The sequence below is a fragment of the Homalodisca vitripennis genome, chromosome X (genome assembly GCF_021130785.1).
Source record: "Homalodisca vitripennis isolate AUS2020 chromosome X, UT_GWSS_2.1, whole genome shotgun sequence".
NCBI lineage: Eukaryota > Metazoa > Arthropoda > Insecta > Hemiptera > Cicadellidae > Homalodisca > Homalodisca vitripennis.
The window spans coordinates 51,020,717-51,037,053 of record NC_060215.1 but is presented as its reverse complement, the minus strand read 5'-3'; the positions used below and the strand labels follow the sequence as shown (position 1 = coordinate 51,037,053).

General features: G+C 33.5%; 1 protein-coding gene across 3 annotated transcripts in view; it reads right to left on the bottom strand.

Annotated features, from left to right (window-relative positions):
- The window catches only part of LOC124368990 (eukaryotic translation initiation factor 4B-like), a 69,993-nt gene that overhangs the window by 34,303 nt on the left and 19,353 nt on the right, over positions 1-16,337 (bottom strand). For all 3 annotated transcript variants that reach the window (XM_046826579.1, XM_046826580.1, XM_046826581.1), the window contains exons 3-5: positions 13,764-13,933; positions 2,968-3,084; positions 1,978-2,137 (exon numbers count right to left, since the gene is read on the bottom strand). In XM_046826579.1, the coding sequence (XP_046682535.1) occupies positions 1,978-2,137; positions 2,968-3,084; positions 13,764-13,933 (447 nt within the window). The remainder of the gene's footprint in view (positions 1-1,977; positions 2,138-2,967; positions 3,085-13,763; positions 13,934-16,337) is intronic.

Genomic DNA, 16,337 nt, shown 5'->3' with positions numbered 1-16,337 from the left:
TGAGCATTTCAAACCCTTTTTCATTTCGTTTTTACTGTTAAATGCTACATGAACTTGTTGCGAAACTAATCATTATACAGAAGAGAAAATAAACAAGCAGAGACCACTTATGCCTAGATATATCTAGTCTGGTCCACTTGGAAAAATGTTTCCTTAGAAGAAATAAAGGAAACAACTTTTTTGTATGTGTTATCCTACACATGGCACTGAATCCAAACAAGATCTATACAAGATTATTTTCCCTCTGATGAGTATTTCACCAATCACTTTTTATAAATATATTTTGTGAGAGATAGATTTTTATAGATATATCATGGTAACATTTTTCACTAGAAATATATCAAAATAAATAGGAACTGAGGGGGCAGGCAGGTAAAAAAGAATTCAGGTGTAAAGAGTTAAGATTATTTGGACTGATTTAACAAAGAAAAATCATGACAAAAAAGTATTCAAAATTAAATTATTGCTTTTGAGGTATTCAACTATACACTTTTAATGATAATAAGGCCCATTCACAGTAATAGTTTAATCTTCGTGCTGGCAGTAGCCAATAAATTGACAACACAGACTGCCAATAGGAATCTCCAATGGCAGTTATCCAAAAGTTACAACAAAGTGCTGGCACATGATTAACTAATTTTAGAACTGAATGAATCCTGCTTTACAATGATGGTTAAGTGAGAAAAATTAAGAGTGTTTTCAATATCTATCAGTATATTTTTGTATCCATTTAAGAAAAAACAACTGTTGATTTTCATTGTATAGTATAGTATAGTATAGTATGTATAGTATTGTATAGTTTTGTTTTTAGTTGTTTTCATCTGTTGATTTTGTCTGATTTCATCAATTTTTCATCGTGCAAGAAATTGATATTTAAAGTTGATTTTGGGATATCTTGTCTTAAATTAGGTATTAAACATTATAAAAAAAGAATACTTATAAGAGTGATAAATAGGTGTAACATTGGAATTTTATTTTCATTTTTAAGTTAGTTCTGGAAGTCAGCCACTAAGCACAGCTAATTATAGGTTTTTCTTACTTAGTGATATGGTTTCTGGGTTATATGAACTTTTAAAAGGGCCATCAAAGGAATTTTAATCATCAATTCCAAGCTTGAAATAGAATTTTAAATGTTTTTCCAACTTATCTGGTCTTCATTATTAACCCTTATAACGTCACAGACGCCGTATGGCGCATAGACAAACTATCTCCAAACGGCAAAGACGCGGTACAGCGCATCGACACAAAACTGCGTCTATAGCAAATTTAAGTTCCTTTTAAATCCGATCAATGTCACTAACGGTATGCGTCCACCATGTGTGTGGGTTATTGACCTATGTCAAGCGTCAAAATATAGCTGTGGCGTTACATTGTTTGAAACAATAGACACTGTGTCTAGACACTCTCCCCGCCACACGGCACAGACGCTGTACAGCGCGCGCGCTTTTGTTTGCAGTTTGGCTTCAGGTAGTGCGTGTCTAACCATTGCTGAGTCGGTTTCCTTCGTCGTGTTTTCTATTTATATAAAAGAACACTATTAGGTTAGTTGTATATTTACAATCATGCATTTCTTTTTTATATTTATCACAAGTGTAATTTATATAATTGTCTGGTAATGTTTATAGTTTAGGTAATAAAATTTTGTGTGCCTTTTATTTTAACTTTATTTATATCTACAATTTAATGTCCCATAAATATATGTATGTACAAGATAATTTTAAAATTTTTACTTTTTTATACTTACCATAATTATAGAAAGTAAAAATAAAAATGAACTTTACACATTAAAAATTTTTTTTTTTTTAATATTGTGCCGTTTGCTGGAAGTCGTGAAAAGATATACTGCCGTTATAAGGGTTAACTTACTAGTAGACATAAAACTGGGAAATTACAGTAATTAAAATATGTGGATAAATATTACAACGTCAAAAAGTACATATCAGTGTATGTTTATATAAAATATTGCATATTACTTACCATCTGAATTGGGTTCAGCCTCGCTACGCGGTCCAGAGCGCCAATCTCCCATAGTTCTGTCAGGCTCATTTGGGCCCCGTTCTCTCTGACCTACACGGCCTCCTCGCCCTTGGTCCACATTATCTGCGACTTCAATCCGCATCCTCCGATTTTTGCATGTCTAAACATTAATGTAAACCATGATAGTTTTCTTCTGTCCAACTTTTATTCATATGTGTAATAAGTAGTACACCAAATTTGGTAAAACCAATTCATAACCACTTAAATCTAAACTACATACATACATACATACATACATACACACACACACACGCGCGCGCACGCACGCTCGCTGCACTAAATGTAACGATGCAGGAGGATTATATTTTTAAGATTAAGTAATTGTAATGATATCTGCAATAAATTTTGATTTTTGGAACCAGTCCCGATACTTATTCAACAGATCCTGTATGGGACAGAAACGGTCAAATACAAAATAATTGAACCGTAAAAAGTAAGGGCTCTGTGGTGTAAAGTAAATGCACGCCCGGCAAGTAAGAGGCTCAGGTTTGAGTCCCCGCAGGGCATGTACATTTTGTGATTCAATGTTTATTGAAATTTATATATATACACATACATACATAGAAATAAGTTAGAAAATACACAAATCTTGTTTTATCTGTGTTAGTAAATTTGTATCAAAATTTGAAGAAAGATTTGAAATCAGGATTTTCATTAGAAAAAAAACTAAAACAAATTACAAGTAAAAAAACAACAAACTATTTGAAATTTTTTGTACATGAGCTAACTTTAATAGCAAGACTACTCAGTTATTATGCCATATAGTGATGTATACAACTTACTACATACAGGTTAGTTATATCAATTGCGGTGGTTAAAATTATAACATATGACATAACATCAATTTAACACTAAGCTTATATTTAATTATAAGTTACAACAGAGCAGGATCCACTTTTATTTACTATGTTTAGATGAAAATAGGTTTACCGTGTCAATCATAGACAAAGCCTCGATGAGACTAGCTCTGTCTTCAAACTCAACATAGCCAAATCCTTTTGCACGAAAAGTGCCCTTGTCATCACGAGGCAGTATCACTTTCTTCACCTTCAACAAAACAAGAATTTCTTTAAACAAAACTTGATAAAAGGTATAGACTGTATATTAGGGTGGAATGAAAAAATATAGTTATACTGTATATTTATATTATATTATATTTCAATATATACGAGGGTCGTCCAGAAAGTAAAGAACGATTGCGCATCACGGGCGGCGCAGTTCCCCCACCACCGCGGTAGATAGCTTGTTCGTTAGCCACACCTTCTGCCTCAGTGTGAGCTGAGTAGCGGTACCGTGAGGTCACGTTTGCGTCTCCTGTGAAAGTTTAAAATGGCAGCGTTAATTGAAAATCCCGCCAAGTGTGAACTGCATGGTGTGATACGGTTTCTGAATGCACAGAATGTTCGACCTATTGAAATTTATAGGCAAATTAAGGCAGTTTACGGTGACAATGCGATGAACGAGTCATCAGTGAGAAAATTGTGCATTCAATTTAAGGAAGGTCGAACTAATGTGCACGACGAGGAACGAAGTGGAAGGCCGTCACTCGTTACTGATGAGTTGGCAGCGAAAGTTGATGGAAAAATTCATGCCGAGAGGCGAAACAATCAACTCAGAGGCCTACATCGAGACCTTGCATCGGCTTCGCCGCGCTATTCAGAACAAACGACGCGGAATGCTGTCGTCGAAAGTGGTGCTGATCCACGACAATGCTCGGCCTCATTGCAGTGCACGAACCAAAGCAGAACTCAATTCTTTCAAATGGCAAATCTTCGGACACCCTCCGTATAGTCCAGATCTGGCTCCGAGTGACTATCACTTGTTTCCAAAGTTGAAAGTGTTTTTAGGCGGAAAAAACTTTTTGGGTGACGAAGACCTCAAAGAAGGAGTAAAAACGTGGCTTCATTCCTTGGCGGCAGAACAGTATAACGTCGGTATAGAAAAACTGGTGCCACGCTACAACAAGTGCCTTGACAGTTCCGGCGATTTTGTAGAAAAATAGAGTAAGTTTATAAGTATTTATAAATAAATTTTCATGCTCTTATCTTTTGTTTTTATTGACTTATAACAAAACGTTCTTTACTTTCTGGACGACCCTCGTAATAGTGATAAAAAGTTGCCTTTTACTATTATTTAATGAAATTCAAAGTTTAAACATGATTGGAGTAGGGTAAGAGGTGCCGCAAAGGGTTAGAAATTATGATTTTTTAGTGAAATTTATCAACTTTCAACACATCTCTACCTGTAAAAAATATTATTGTATTTTTCCATTTCTGCTGAAAAAAGGCAGTTATAGGTGACTAAGATGCACTAGATAACACTTTATCACAGTTGGTGATGTAGTATGTACGGTTAGAGTGGAGGGGGGAGCGTGTTACTGCTTGTGTGCAGAAAGTTGGTGGGAGGGGGCTAGAGCTAGAGCTAAATTCGAATAGCTTGAGCCAGTAATCGAAAAAAGGCAGTTGCAACCAGTGTCAACAATAAAGTTGGAGAACAAAGGGTTGTTTTTTTATTGTAAAAAGAGTAAGACAATTGTTAAAGAGAAAAAGGGGAACAAATTTTACAGAAATAGCCTACTGTCGTTGAAGAACCTTATTCTTTATTTCTGGTGCACGTTGCTCCCGCCTCTGGTACAGGTGAAGGGATTAACCCTTTGAGTGCCACAGCGTCGCTAATTTTGACGATACGAAAAGTGCATAAAGTGCCAGCGTCGCCAATTTTGACGTTTCGTATTTCGATAATATTTTATATCGTACAAGATTATTTTGGCCAAATAATCAGACGGCTGTATTCAATAGGATCCAAACTATCAATAAATACGAGTTTTATGTTGTTTCTCTATTTTATCTGTGAAACGTATGTTATTTGGGTACTTATCAAGAAGCTACTATTTTTGGACGAGTTTTCCTTATCGGGGACAAAATAAATTACAGTATTAAAAACAACTGACTTTATTTAACCTAATTTGGAATTTACAAGTTATTACGACAATCAATTAAATCAAAAACTATAAGAACAACGTTTTATTATTCGAAAATGTCAGGTCATTCCTGTGTCTATTTGGAGAAGATTGGAGATAGGAAGTATGACTCATCGAGTATTTTTAGATTCATTATGGAAGAAGAAGAATGTAGCGGAGGGGGAGTGGAGGAGGAGTACCGTGTTGCATAACGGCATTTCTTGTTGTTTATGTGCCGATAACCAAGCATTTGAGTAAATACAAAATAAAATAGTAACTTATACAGTATTTTACTGTATTTCTTTACAAAAGTAATGTTTGATTTGAGTTGTGTTCAAGCGAAAAACGTGAATTTTCAGTGTAAATATTATTAGGGTTATTGTTTAGTAAATGTAAACTTTTATGTAAATATGTTAGCAAGTATTTGTTTCTAAATTTACTAATCATATTTATTTGTGTTGTATTAATGTTTTATTAGATTTATTGGGAAAACTACATCATTACTAAGTAATTTCTAAACTCTGACAAATGAAGTACAGTTTATAAAATGTCGGTATCGGGCAGCATTTTGTTAATACATATAATGCCATGTTTTTAAAATTCTAGAATAAGATATTACACATGGGTTTTATTTAGAATCATATGGCCTTTATCATGGTATAAAGAAAAAAAATCTTAAAAATACTGTATACACACAAATTAGGTTGAAACTTAACTTTTTATACAAAAGTAAAAAACTTTTTTTATAAATACTGAAATTTTTTTTTTTTTATATATCAAATTTTATTTGTAACGAACGATATGTATCACATTCTGCATTTAATAAGAAAAAAAAACAACAACAAAATGATAGAAATCTGTTTGGTAGTTATTTTACAACAGCTTTTTTACCAAAAGCTTACAAATATGCGAAAAACAGCGTGGCACTTTATGCATATGCCTTCGGAAAATACCCGTGGCACTCAAAGGGTTAAAGAAAGTATTATTGAGTATATTAATAGTAACTGTGAGTTGAACTTGAACAGTGTAACTGTTATTGGATGTGATTGCACTGCTACAAACACTGGAGCTAATAATGGTGTTATCGCTCTATTAGAAAAGAGCATTCATAAGTCTTTGCAGTGGCTAATGTGTTTCATTGCAACGAGTTGCAATTGCGCCATCTGTTTTGTGTGTTATACGGAAAAACAACCTACTGAGTTCTGAGGAGTATTAGGCGAACTGCTTGAAAAATGTCATGAGCTTCCAGTAGTTACGTACTCACTAATGTGGACAACTTTCCAAACAGATTATGTAGTTAAGGTGTACGCTCCCATCAGGTGTCACATTAACCCATTAGTGACTGAATAAATTACTGTAATTTTTGGACTACAGAACTGGATATTTTCCATGCTTTCGTGTAAGAACAGGTGCACTTTGCATAAAACTTACTGTATAACATGCTATGAATATTATAAATTAACCTTAGTTATTCCTTGTTATTGTATGAACACAAAATGTTAGTTTTTAAAAATATACATATATTTACACTATTTAAAATTTTTTATTATACTTCTTTAGAAGTTGGTTTGGGTGTGAAACATGTTTCCAGATGAAGTGGAACATGACACTTTTTACATTGGTACACTGTTTCACTTTTTTTCCTTAGTGAGGCACAAACTTTACATTTTCTTGAGGGTCTGGCTTTGGTGGTTGGAGGTATCTTTTCAATAAAATGCCCCCAAAACTTTCCTTGAAGGCGCAGTGGTGATTCTCCACAAGCGGGAGGCCTACCAAAGGGTTACCTGAGCGCAAAAGGTTTCGTCACAGAAGTGATTGAACACATCTGATTCAGAGCAGTTTTCTCTTCTCAAAATGATAGGATTTATTCCATGATTGCAGGTAAAACGCATTGTACTAACAGTATTTGGTCCAACACTCCACGCAAAATCACAAGGCCTAGCCGGTGGGTTATCATCACTTTCATTATCACTGCTGTCATCGTTTGTACCATCAGACATTTCATTATTTTCATGTATCATCTTGTTCACTGTCACTTTCCTCATCACCACTTTCATCTAAAACATCAGCAACGTAAGCCGCAAAATCATCCGAATTTACGAACACATCATTCCGATCGCAAGACACCATCTTGGCTGTTTACAAACGAAAGAAAGCTGTTTTGCTAAGATGATTTGAGGCAATATCAGATGATTTTCAGCAATGAAGAAGAAGAAAAACATAGACTAGAATATTGAGAACAAAATATGCAGCAAATGTGAATGCCTCTGCGATCTATCGGCAATATATTCAACTACGTCGATGTCAAGTCTAGCGGACGGGCGTGGCCCGTCTTTAGTCGTTGGGCCGCGCGAAGTGAAGGACGGAAACTGCCCGTCCAATGTCTTGAATGGGTTAAGCTGAGGCCCTCTTGTGTAAATTGAGCCAAACACTTACGGAGACTGATTTCGTTCACGTTACCTTTTCAACGAGCACCTCAAAATAATCAACCCAGTTATTCAAATAAACGGCTAATACGCTCATCCTGTAAACATGCTGCTCTGCATGTTAAGTGATGAGAGAAAACACATTAGAGAGTTAGGAATCCGACGACTTTTGAAGGCAAGGTAAGAACAGAAGAATGAAGTACGGAAGTTTGTGATACCTTAACTTAACCCTCTTCCGGTCACAAGCCATGAATTGCCACGCACTGTTCCGAACCACTGAAGGTCAAACGCCACGATCTACATTACCAACTGTGTCCGTCTGGTGCTGCCTCCCATCGGCATTAATTTGAACTATTACAGTTTCTAGCCTATACGGAGTCCTACTTCTTACTATTGAAACCATTACAACGAATTATTATGTTATTTTGGCAGTAGTTGAGTGGTAAATATGGCTGATTTTAGGTGTTCGCTTCGCAACAGTGAGATTGATCGGGAGGTGTGTAATAATAGTGATATTAGTGATGCATCAAGTGTTGGTGATTTGAATGATGTTGACGATAATATATTACTGACTGAACAAAGTGATTCGGAGAGTGCTGGTGAGTCAAACGATGTTGCTGACCTTGAGCCTGGCGAGCCGACGACTAGTTGTCGCCGACAAACATGCGGCCGTGTGCCCCCTCCCTGGTCTCGCACAATAACTTGCACAGAACCAAATTTATTTTACAGTGATTTTGGGCCATCTCACACTTTGCCTGTTGGTTCTGATGTCGTAGAATATTTTTATTTATTGTTGGGAGGTGATGCATTTTTTGACAACATAGTCGAGTGTACGAATGCGTATGCTGCTAAAAAACAAGATGCTGTAAACAAACTTGACCCACATTGGGCCCCGGTTACTAGAGATGAAATCAAAGCTTTTGTAGGAATAGAAATTTTTATGGGCTTATATGATCTACCAAACGTTGATGAATATTTCATCGGTGATTTTGTAAAATGTCCTATAGTTCAGCAATGTATGACCTTGCGCCGGTACAAGAAAATAAACCAGTATTTTCATGTAAGTGATCCAGCACACATTCAGACTCCCAGGAGTAACAACTATGATATTTTGTATAAGGCTAGACCAGTTTTAAAATTAATTGATGACTTCAGACAACACTTCAAACCAGGCCGTGATATATCTGTAGATGAGGCCATGATTGGTTTCAAGGGTCGGTTTTGTCTAAAGCAGTACATGCCGAAAAAGCCGACTAAATGGGGCATAAAAATGTGGGCTTCTGCTTGTAGCAACAGTGGTTACTTTTTATTTGGTAAAGTATATTTGGGTAAGAAAGAAGAAAAAAATAATACACTTTTATTGGGAGAACAAGTTGTGATGGATGTGGTTGAACCATTTATTGGTAAAAACCATCATGTCTACTTTGATAACTTTTTTTCATCTTTTAATTTAGCCAATATGCTGTTAGAAAAAGACACTTATTCATGTGGGACAGTCAGAATAAACAGATTTGGATGGCCTACAGAGCTAAAAAAACCTAAATCGTTGAAGCTAAAAAGGGGTGATAGTGTGTTTAGGCAGAGTGGCCAGGTTATTGCGACTGGCGACCCACTAATTCCAATCCTGAGACAACTTTAGAAATAAATAGAAAAACAGGAAAGGGCAATGAAATTGTAAAACTAAATTGCCCTGAGGTAGTAACTAAATACACAAAAAATATGGGTGGAGTAGATAAATCAGACCAGTATCGCAGTTACTATGGTGTTGGTAGGCCATCAAAGAAATGGTGGAAATATTTGTTCCACTTTGTTATAAATACCACTATTGTAAATTCTTTTATTATCTATAAATTATCTAACTTACCTGCAGAAAACAAACATAACTGGATTTTCGCAGAAAGCTTGTTGAGCAACTCATTGGCAACTTTACATCGCGGAAGCGATTAGGAAGAAAGCGGAGTTTACCGATAGGTGTAGTGTCAAAAAAAACCCCTTATGTTTTGGAGAAACAGTCACATGCAACAATTTGTGTGGTTTTTTGTGATAACAAAAAGAAAACTAATTCTGGCAGACCAATCAGAAGCTATTGGAATTGTAAGCAGTGTGACATTACATTCTGTAAACATCCCTGTTTCCTCACGTACCATCAAAATAAAGGAGTTGAGATTTCTAATTGACTAGTAAGTAAAGAATTTATTTATTACCAAACATATTTTAGTCTTATCCATACATCTATCTAATAACTAAAATACAGAATAGATGCAAGCAATATAAGCCGCTGAGCGCTCACCGTAACGCGCCGCGAATTAATAGGTCTCGTTCTGCCGTGAGCACCTGAAATTAATGTGACCGGGAGAGGGTTAACTTCAAAGCTGAAGATTACATCGACATTATCAACTGGGCTGATGTAACAATCATAGAACCACCTATGACAAAGCACGTGACTAATGAGGACTTAGCCAAGTACATAAGTGAATCAAGAGAAGATGATCTGATGCATTCTATTGATGTTCCACGTTTTCCTTGCCATACACAAGCAGTGGAAAGAGTAATCAAGCTTGTAACAGAATCATCAGTCTGTGTTTGAAGTCTCGAATAAAGAAATGGATTTGTCAAAGCCAGAATTGCTTCACACCAGATGATGCCAAAATTTGAAACAAAGAGACACTTACCTAAAATGTATAATTGAGAACAATGAATATTGATTTAGCTTTGATGCAATGTTTCATTTGTATATTATTTGTATTTTATGAATATAAGTGTGTTTAATGAATAGAATGTGACTTTATGGCATAGGTTAATACCTTTTCTACTCTTTCATTTGGTTCAATATTATCACTGTACTATAAAAATAAAAGGAGAAATTCTTTAATAAATCTTGGTCAAAGACAAATAAATCATTACAAAATTATATCTACCAATATCTTAAAACAGCAAAGCCAAAAAAGTACATTAAAACAAACCTTTGTTTTTTCAAGTTTTAATATCTACTAAGTACACCTATAAAATGTTAATGGAAGCAAATTACATTTTTTCATGATTTTATTCTTAGTTTAAATTAAATTGAAATAAAAAACATAAAATACTGTCCCAAAAATAAATAAAAAAATTCTACAAAATTGGAAAATTTATAGACAAAAAACTATTTTCAAGGCTTTTGCAGCACCTCAAGATGTGTTTCCAGGAAAATGAAACTTCAAAGAGTTATTTTTCCTATAAAAAGACAAATTTATTTCACTATTAGAATGTGTAAAACAGAAAACTATTTTTTGCCCTATACCAATGTTCTACCCTGTAAGTAACGATAAACGATATATCGTTAGTTTGTCTTTTAGGCTAAAAATACCAACTAACGATTTATCAGTAGTTTGGTTTTATGGGTATAAGAAAATAATTAATAACTTTGATTCAACCAAATTTTGACTCCACATCTATTGATAGTTTCTACATTCACAATCGTCTTTGAATTTAGTAAAATTTTAATCCACGGAGGAGTGGGAAATGATAAATTGCGCAGTTGGTAGCGCTAGCTCTCAGCCGCGACCAACACGCGATCGCCAGTGCCAGCTGACTGACGCGGCCTGCCAAGTTTGTTTACGTTTTGTTCATTGTGTTTAGACGATTATCGTGTTTCAAAATGACTAAAAGACAAGATGAAGAGATCCAGAACTGCCTGTGTCAAATGTAATAAAGGCTTACATGGAGTGTGCCTCAACTAACATGTTTGTTAGACTTGTCAGCAGTTCTGTAACATTTCTTCTGTGTGCAAAATAATTTATTTTTAGTTTTTTAGTATGAGTAAGTTTTAGAATAGTTCTCATGAACTTTCAAACTTAATAAGACCATGAAATAACTGAGTTAGAGACAAAATATTGTTTCATTACTGCTTAATTGGCCTGTTCTCTGTCGTTAAGTTATCTTTTTCTGCTTCTATTTCCTAATTTTTACCATTATTATTATTTTTCCTCGTATCTCAAGCCATTTATTGAAGAAAAGTATTGAAATAAGTTGCAATCTCCTAAGCAATAACTTGTAAATACATGTATCTATATGTGTGGACTGTTCCATTTTTTTTTTTTAGATTACACAAAATTCCTGTAAACAAAACAAAAATTTTTTTTTCAAAAAACTTTTTTTTATTTATAGGTGTTAACAAACCTTTTTTTGATTTGCACAAAGTAAAACCTATTTTCTTATTGTTAGTCACTTCATGCAGAAAAAATTATTGAAATATCTCCACTACTTTAGAATATACAATTTTTTCCCCAAACCCTTACACTTTTTAAAAATACAAGGCGGTCTTTTAGGCATAGAAAATCTGAAAACTCGCGGTCCTAAAAGGGTTAAAATAGCTAAAAATTAACTTACATTTAATTTGTGATTTATGTTTTTATCATAAGAAACAGCTCAATGTAGTATGCAGGTCTATATTGATTTGGGAAAAAAAACAATTTTAAGGATTCAAAGACACTACAAAAAATTCTTGTATTTTTTCCAAACAATAATAAAATTATTCTTCCTTCGTTTGTTTATATCATCACTTTACCCTAGTTCTTATTCAGTTACACTTTTAGTGAACCATCCATTTAACACATGTAAAAATTGGTTGGACGTATTTAATCCCCATAGTTCAAAAACTCAGGTTGAAATGACCACCATCACTTTTAGAGTTATTGAAATGTAATTGTTCATTTGTATAATCATTCTTGAATTGTCAAAACATTCTCAACCCTATAATTTTGTGCATTCTTAACACAGAAATTCACTCATATGGCAGTTACAAAATAATCACGATACATTCCAGCTAAATGGACACTTCCATACACAATCAAACTAAAAAATTATAAAACTATGTCCATGCTAAAGAAATAACAACTTACAATGTGACATGTTTGTCACTAAAACATTAAATGTAATAATGATAATACTATTGTAATGTTACAAATCTGTTCTAGTACCCTTCCCAAAAACAAAACCTGACATGCATCTTAGCATTTGCAGAAAATTGAAGATACATAATTTGATGTTTGAGAAACATAATGTTTTTAACAGACAACTTTGTTTGATTTAACATATTGTACTGTCCACCATCTCAACATTAATAAGAACAGCATAGAAATACCCTCAAACTGGCAGGATAACACATTTTTATCCATTCAAATTCGTCATTCACCTCTCGAATCCAACTTATGCAAGACCAAGTAATTCCACCTTCCCGGGCATTGGTTACAAAATCCCTTATATATATGCCCGGGAAGGTGGAATTACTTGGTCTTGCATAAGTTGGTTTCGAGAGGTGAATGACGAAATAACTAGATTAAAATCTAAAATACAATAAGGATATATATATCCTTTTATATATAAGGATATATATATATATATATATATATATATATATATATATATATATCCTTATTGTATTTTAGATTTTAATCTAGTCTAAAATAGCTTAAACATTTACTTGGAATAAAACAACATTATTAAATAAACTAACTAAACATATTATCTAAATAACCATCAGAATTGTCAGAAAGTATGGAAATCCACTCCCAAATCACTCAAATTATTGTTATCAAAATAGTCAGTTATTTGGTCAGAAGATCAAAAGGTTATTCGTTAAAAAGGTTTCATGACGGACTTATATGAATCGACTATGTTTACAAACTATGATTAAAAACACAATTACACAACAGGGTAGCAGGTGAGTGGATAAGAGTTGTTTTATCAAGCACTTCACATATTCAGCTGCTATGAGCAGAAAAAAATAGATGTATATATCACACGAATGAACAATTCATTATGAACAATATGGTACCAAACAAGGGATTATTTTTTTTCTCCAAATACGAATAAACCAAGGCAAATTCAATCAGCACTTGTGTCTCATAACTGTCTAAAACTAATTTAAAATGTGTTAAGCATAAAAGCAGCAGGATATGACCCTCAAAACCTTTAACACATTTTAGACTAAAAATTTTATTTGGCAAAGTGCTGTAGTATGTATATAATACCAGCACATCGAATTTCATCCCATATATTTTTAATTTATACTATAATTATTTACTTTAACTACATGCAATAAAAGAAAAACTGTTGACGTGCCTTTAACTTTACATGTTAAAATTTAAAATTAATTACTAAAGGAAAATCTGCTAAAAACTGAGTAGAAAAGAAATTAAATATATTGATATAAAGTTTATTATTTTGAAAACCGATTTCAAATTTATATACATCTCAAAACTCAATATAGGCTACTATGCTTTATTTGCACTATTTTTATTTAGTCCTAGCATATAATCCTTAATATATTCTAGATAGTTAATATAGAATAATAGACTTACCCTTAGTGCAGAAAAAAACTCAGTCAGGTCTTCCTCTGTGACTTCATAAGAAATATTTGTTAAGTACGCTTGGTAAGGTGGTTCTTTAGGAATATTAGCATCATTCTCAGCACCTCTGGCTGCTCTGGGAGCAGTAGGTAAAAATGTTTTGCGTCCAAAGTCATAAGAATCTTGAAAAAAAAAACAAAAACAATATGTGTAATCGAAAGTATTTCAAAGCTATACACATGATTCCTATACACGATTCCTTTATATCACTAGACAATAATATGATATTGAATTTAATCATTTTAAAAAATGCCTCAGATAACTGAAGTAAGAGCCAGTGGGAGACTAGTCTGAATTGAGTTGTGGAGTTTCCATCCCGCACATTACACTTAAACTGCTAGGGACGGGAGCTTTCCATCAAGTAGGGCTCGGAGCTCAGCCTTACAGCTTCCCAGCAACCGACCCTCCTGCTGTTTCTGGTCTCCCGCAGCCCCCCATAGGCCCCCTCTGCTGGAGGGTTGATCCCCCTGATCTCAGACCTTCCCGGGGCTAGAGAGCAACAAATACTCAGTATGAATACCCCTGGTGCAGGCTTCCCACTGGCTCAACTTCTGTTAATAATCATCATTGGCACAAACATTTCACTGTCGATATTGTTACACAAGAACCATAATATGCTCTACTAAAATTATTTAAACATATACCAGATTTTTTGTTTAAAAGGCTGGTGTTAACAGTGTAACAGACACAGACAGAAGAATATTGTTGATGTGTATAGAGAGGATGGACATATTCATTTTACTAACCTTAGCTCATAATTCATTTTTGTAAAAGTATACACACATGCATAAGCCAAGACGTAAAACTGACAATTACACATTGCATTACTATCATGTATTTTGAAGACAAATGTGTCACCCTGATAAAATTCTCATTATATTGACTTTTCCAACTGCATTTTGGGGATAAGACAACGAAATGTTGAATAATCATTGCCTTGAATGTGACTGTACTTGTGAGACAAGATTGTATATACATGCTCAACCCACACATCTATGGTGTTGTATGAATGCCAAACTCAGCTCAACACCATAAAAATAAAAATTTGCTTTATGCTCGAACTTTAGTAACCAACTATAATTTTAGTCAACCAAGGCAATTCCACACTCAAGCTGACGAGTGACGGCACCCAAGCTGACGGCAATCATATCAATTGAAGAGAATTGAATAAATTGAATCACTGAATTATCACATCTTAAGAAATTTCAAAATTACTGGATACTGTAACCATATTTTTGTATTATTATTAAAATATTTTTATCTATTTTAACCTTTTACAGATGGTCAAAATTTTTTAGGCTACGGACAAAAACTTGTTTATAGAAACACATTTTTCTCCTACATTTTGATGTAAAACTTTACAGTTTATATAAACTGATAATTTATGGCACATTAACCTGCGATGTTTTCAATCCAGAAAACAAATTTTCTTAAAAACACTATTTCATTCACATTTTATTGTATTCTTTTCTAAACTACCTCAAATAAATACAGTTTTAAAGAGCTATATATACAAAAATAACATTTTTATGGCTTTTCTGTAATTTTGCGGATATATTCACTAACCGTCTGTAAATAATATAACCTTAAGCGGGGGTTAAAAAATAAGTTCTACCATAATCAAAATAATAATTTATTCCAATTAAATCTTTAACTACCTAAACCAAAAGCAATAAATTGGTTCCTTATCTCGAACAATAGGATTTTGGCAGTGTCAGGTTTAAATAAACTTCATCTAGTTCTACTTCAGTCCTTTTTGCAATTTTGGTCTTGATTACTTTAAACTATGATAAATGTTTCTATATACATTATTACAACTTTATCTGAAGATCTTGTGCAGACAGATTCAAGCTACAACTAAACTAATGTGTACAACAAAATGAACTAATAAAATAACAATATGATACATGACAACAATAAGGAACTAGACTACAATTGTTTTCCAAAAAAATTTATAAAAACAATATTTAACATGACTTTATTTCACATTTGAGTGCAGAGTATGTCAAATTTTCGGAGTAGGAGTAGTGTTCAATATAGTGCCTGCGTTACGTAGTCGGGGTTAGTAAAAAGCTTATTATATTTATAACGTAAGTAATGCTGACAATTGCTTTACCCATGAAAAGCTTAAAGGACAAATTAAGCAATTTTATTTTATCTTATATTACGTTGGCAAATTGAAAAATTCCAAGGAGCAATAAATATACCTACTGATATAAACTCTGTAAAAAGTAAAAACTACACTGCCAAATACATTTCAACGTTACAATTAGTTTTGGAATCCATGTTATTTGAAAGGCAAAGCATTTATTTCTTTCTCACATGAGAGATTATTTTCAAATAAAGTTTAGTACATCATTTTGTAAGAAAGGCGAAGGCATTCTTTCTTTCTTACAGTTCAGGTTTAAATGTAATATGTTACTGAAATAAATTCAATTGTTAAATGTTTTCTAAGCAGTTTTGTGTCAATATTTTAAAGTTTTATTACAATAAACTTAACTACATGGTTTGTGTAGGTTATAAACA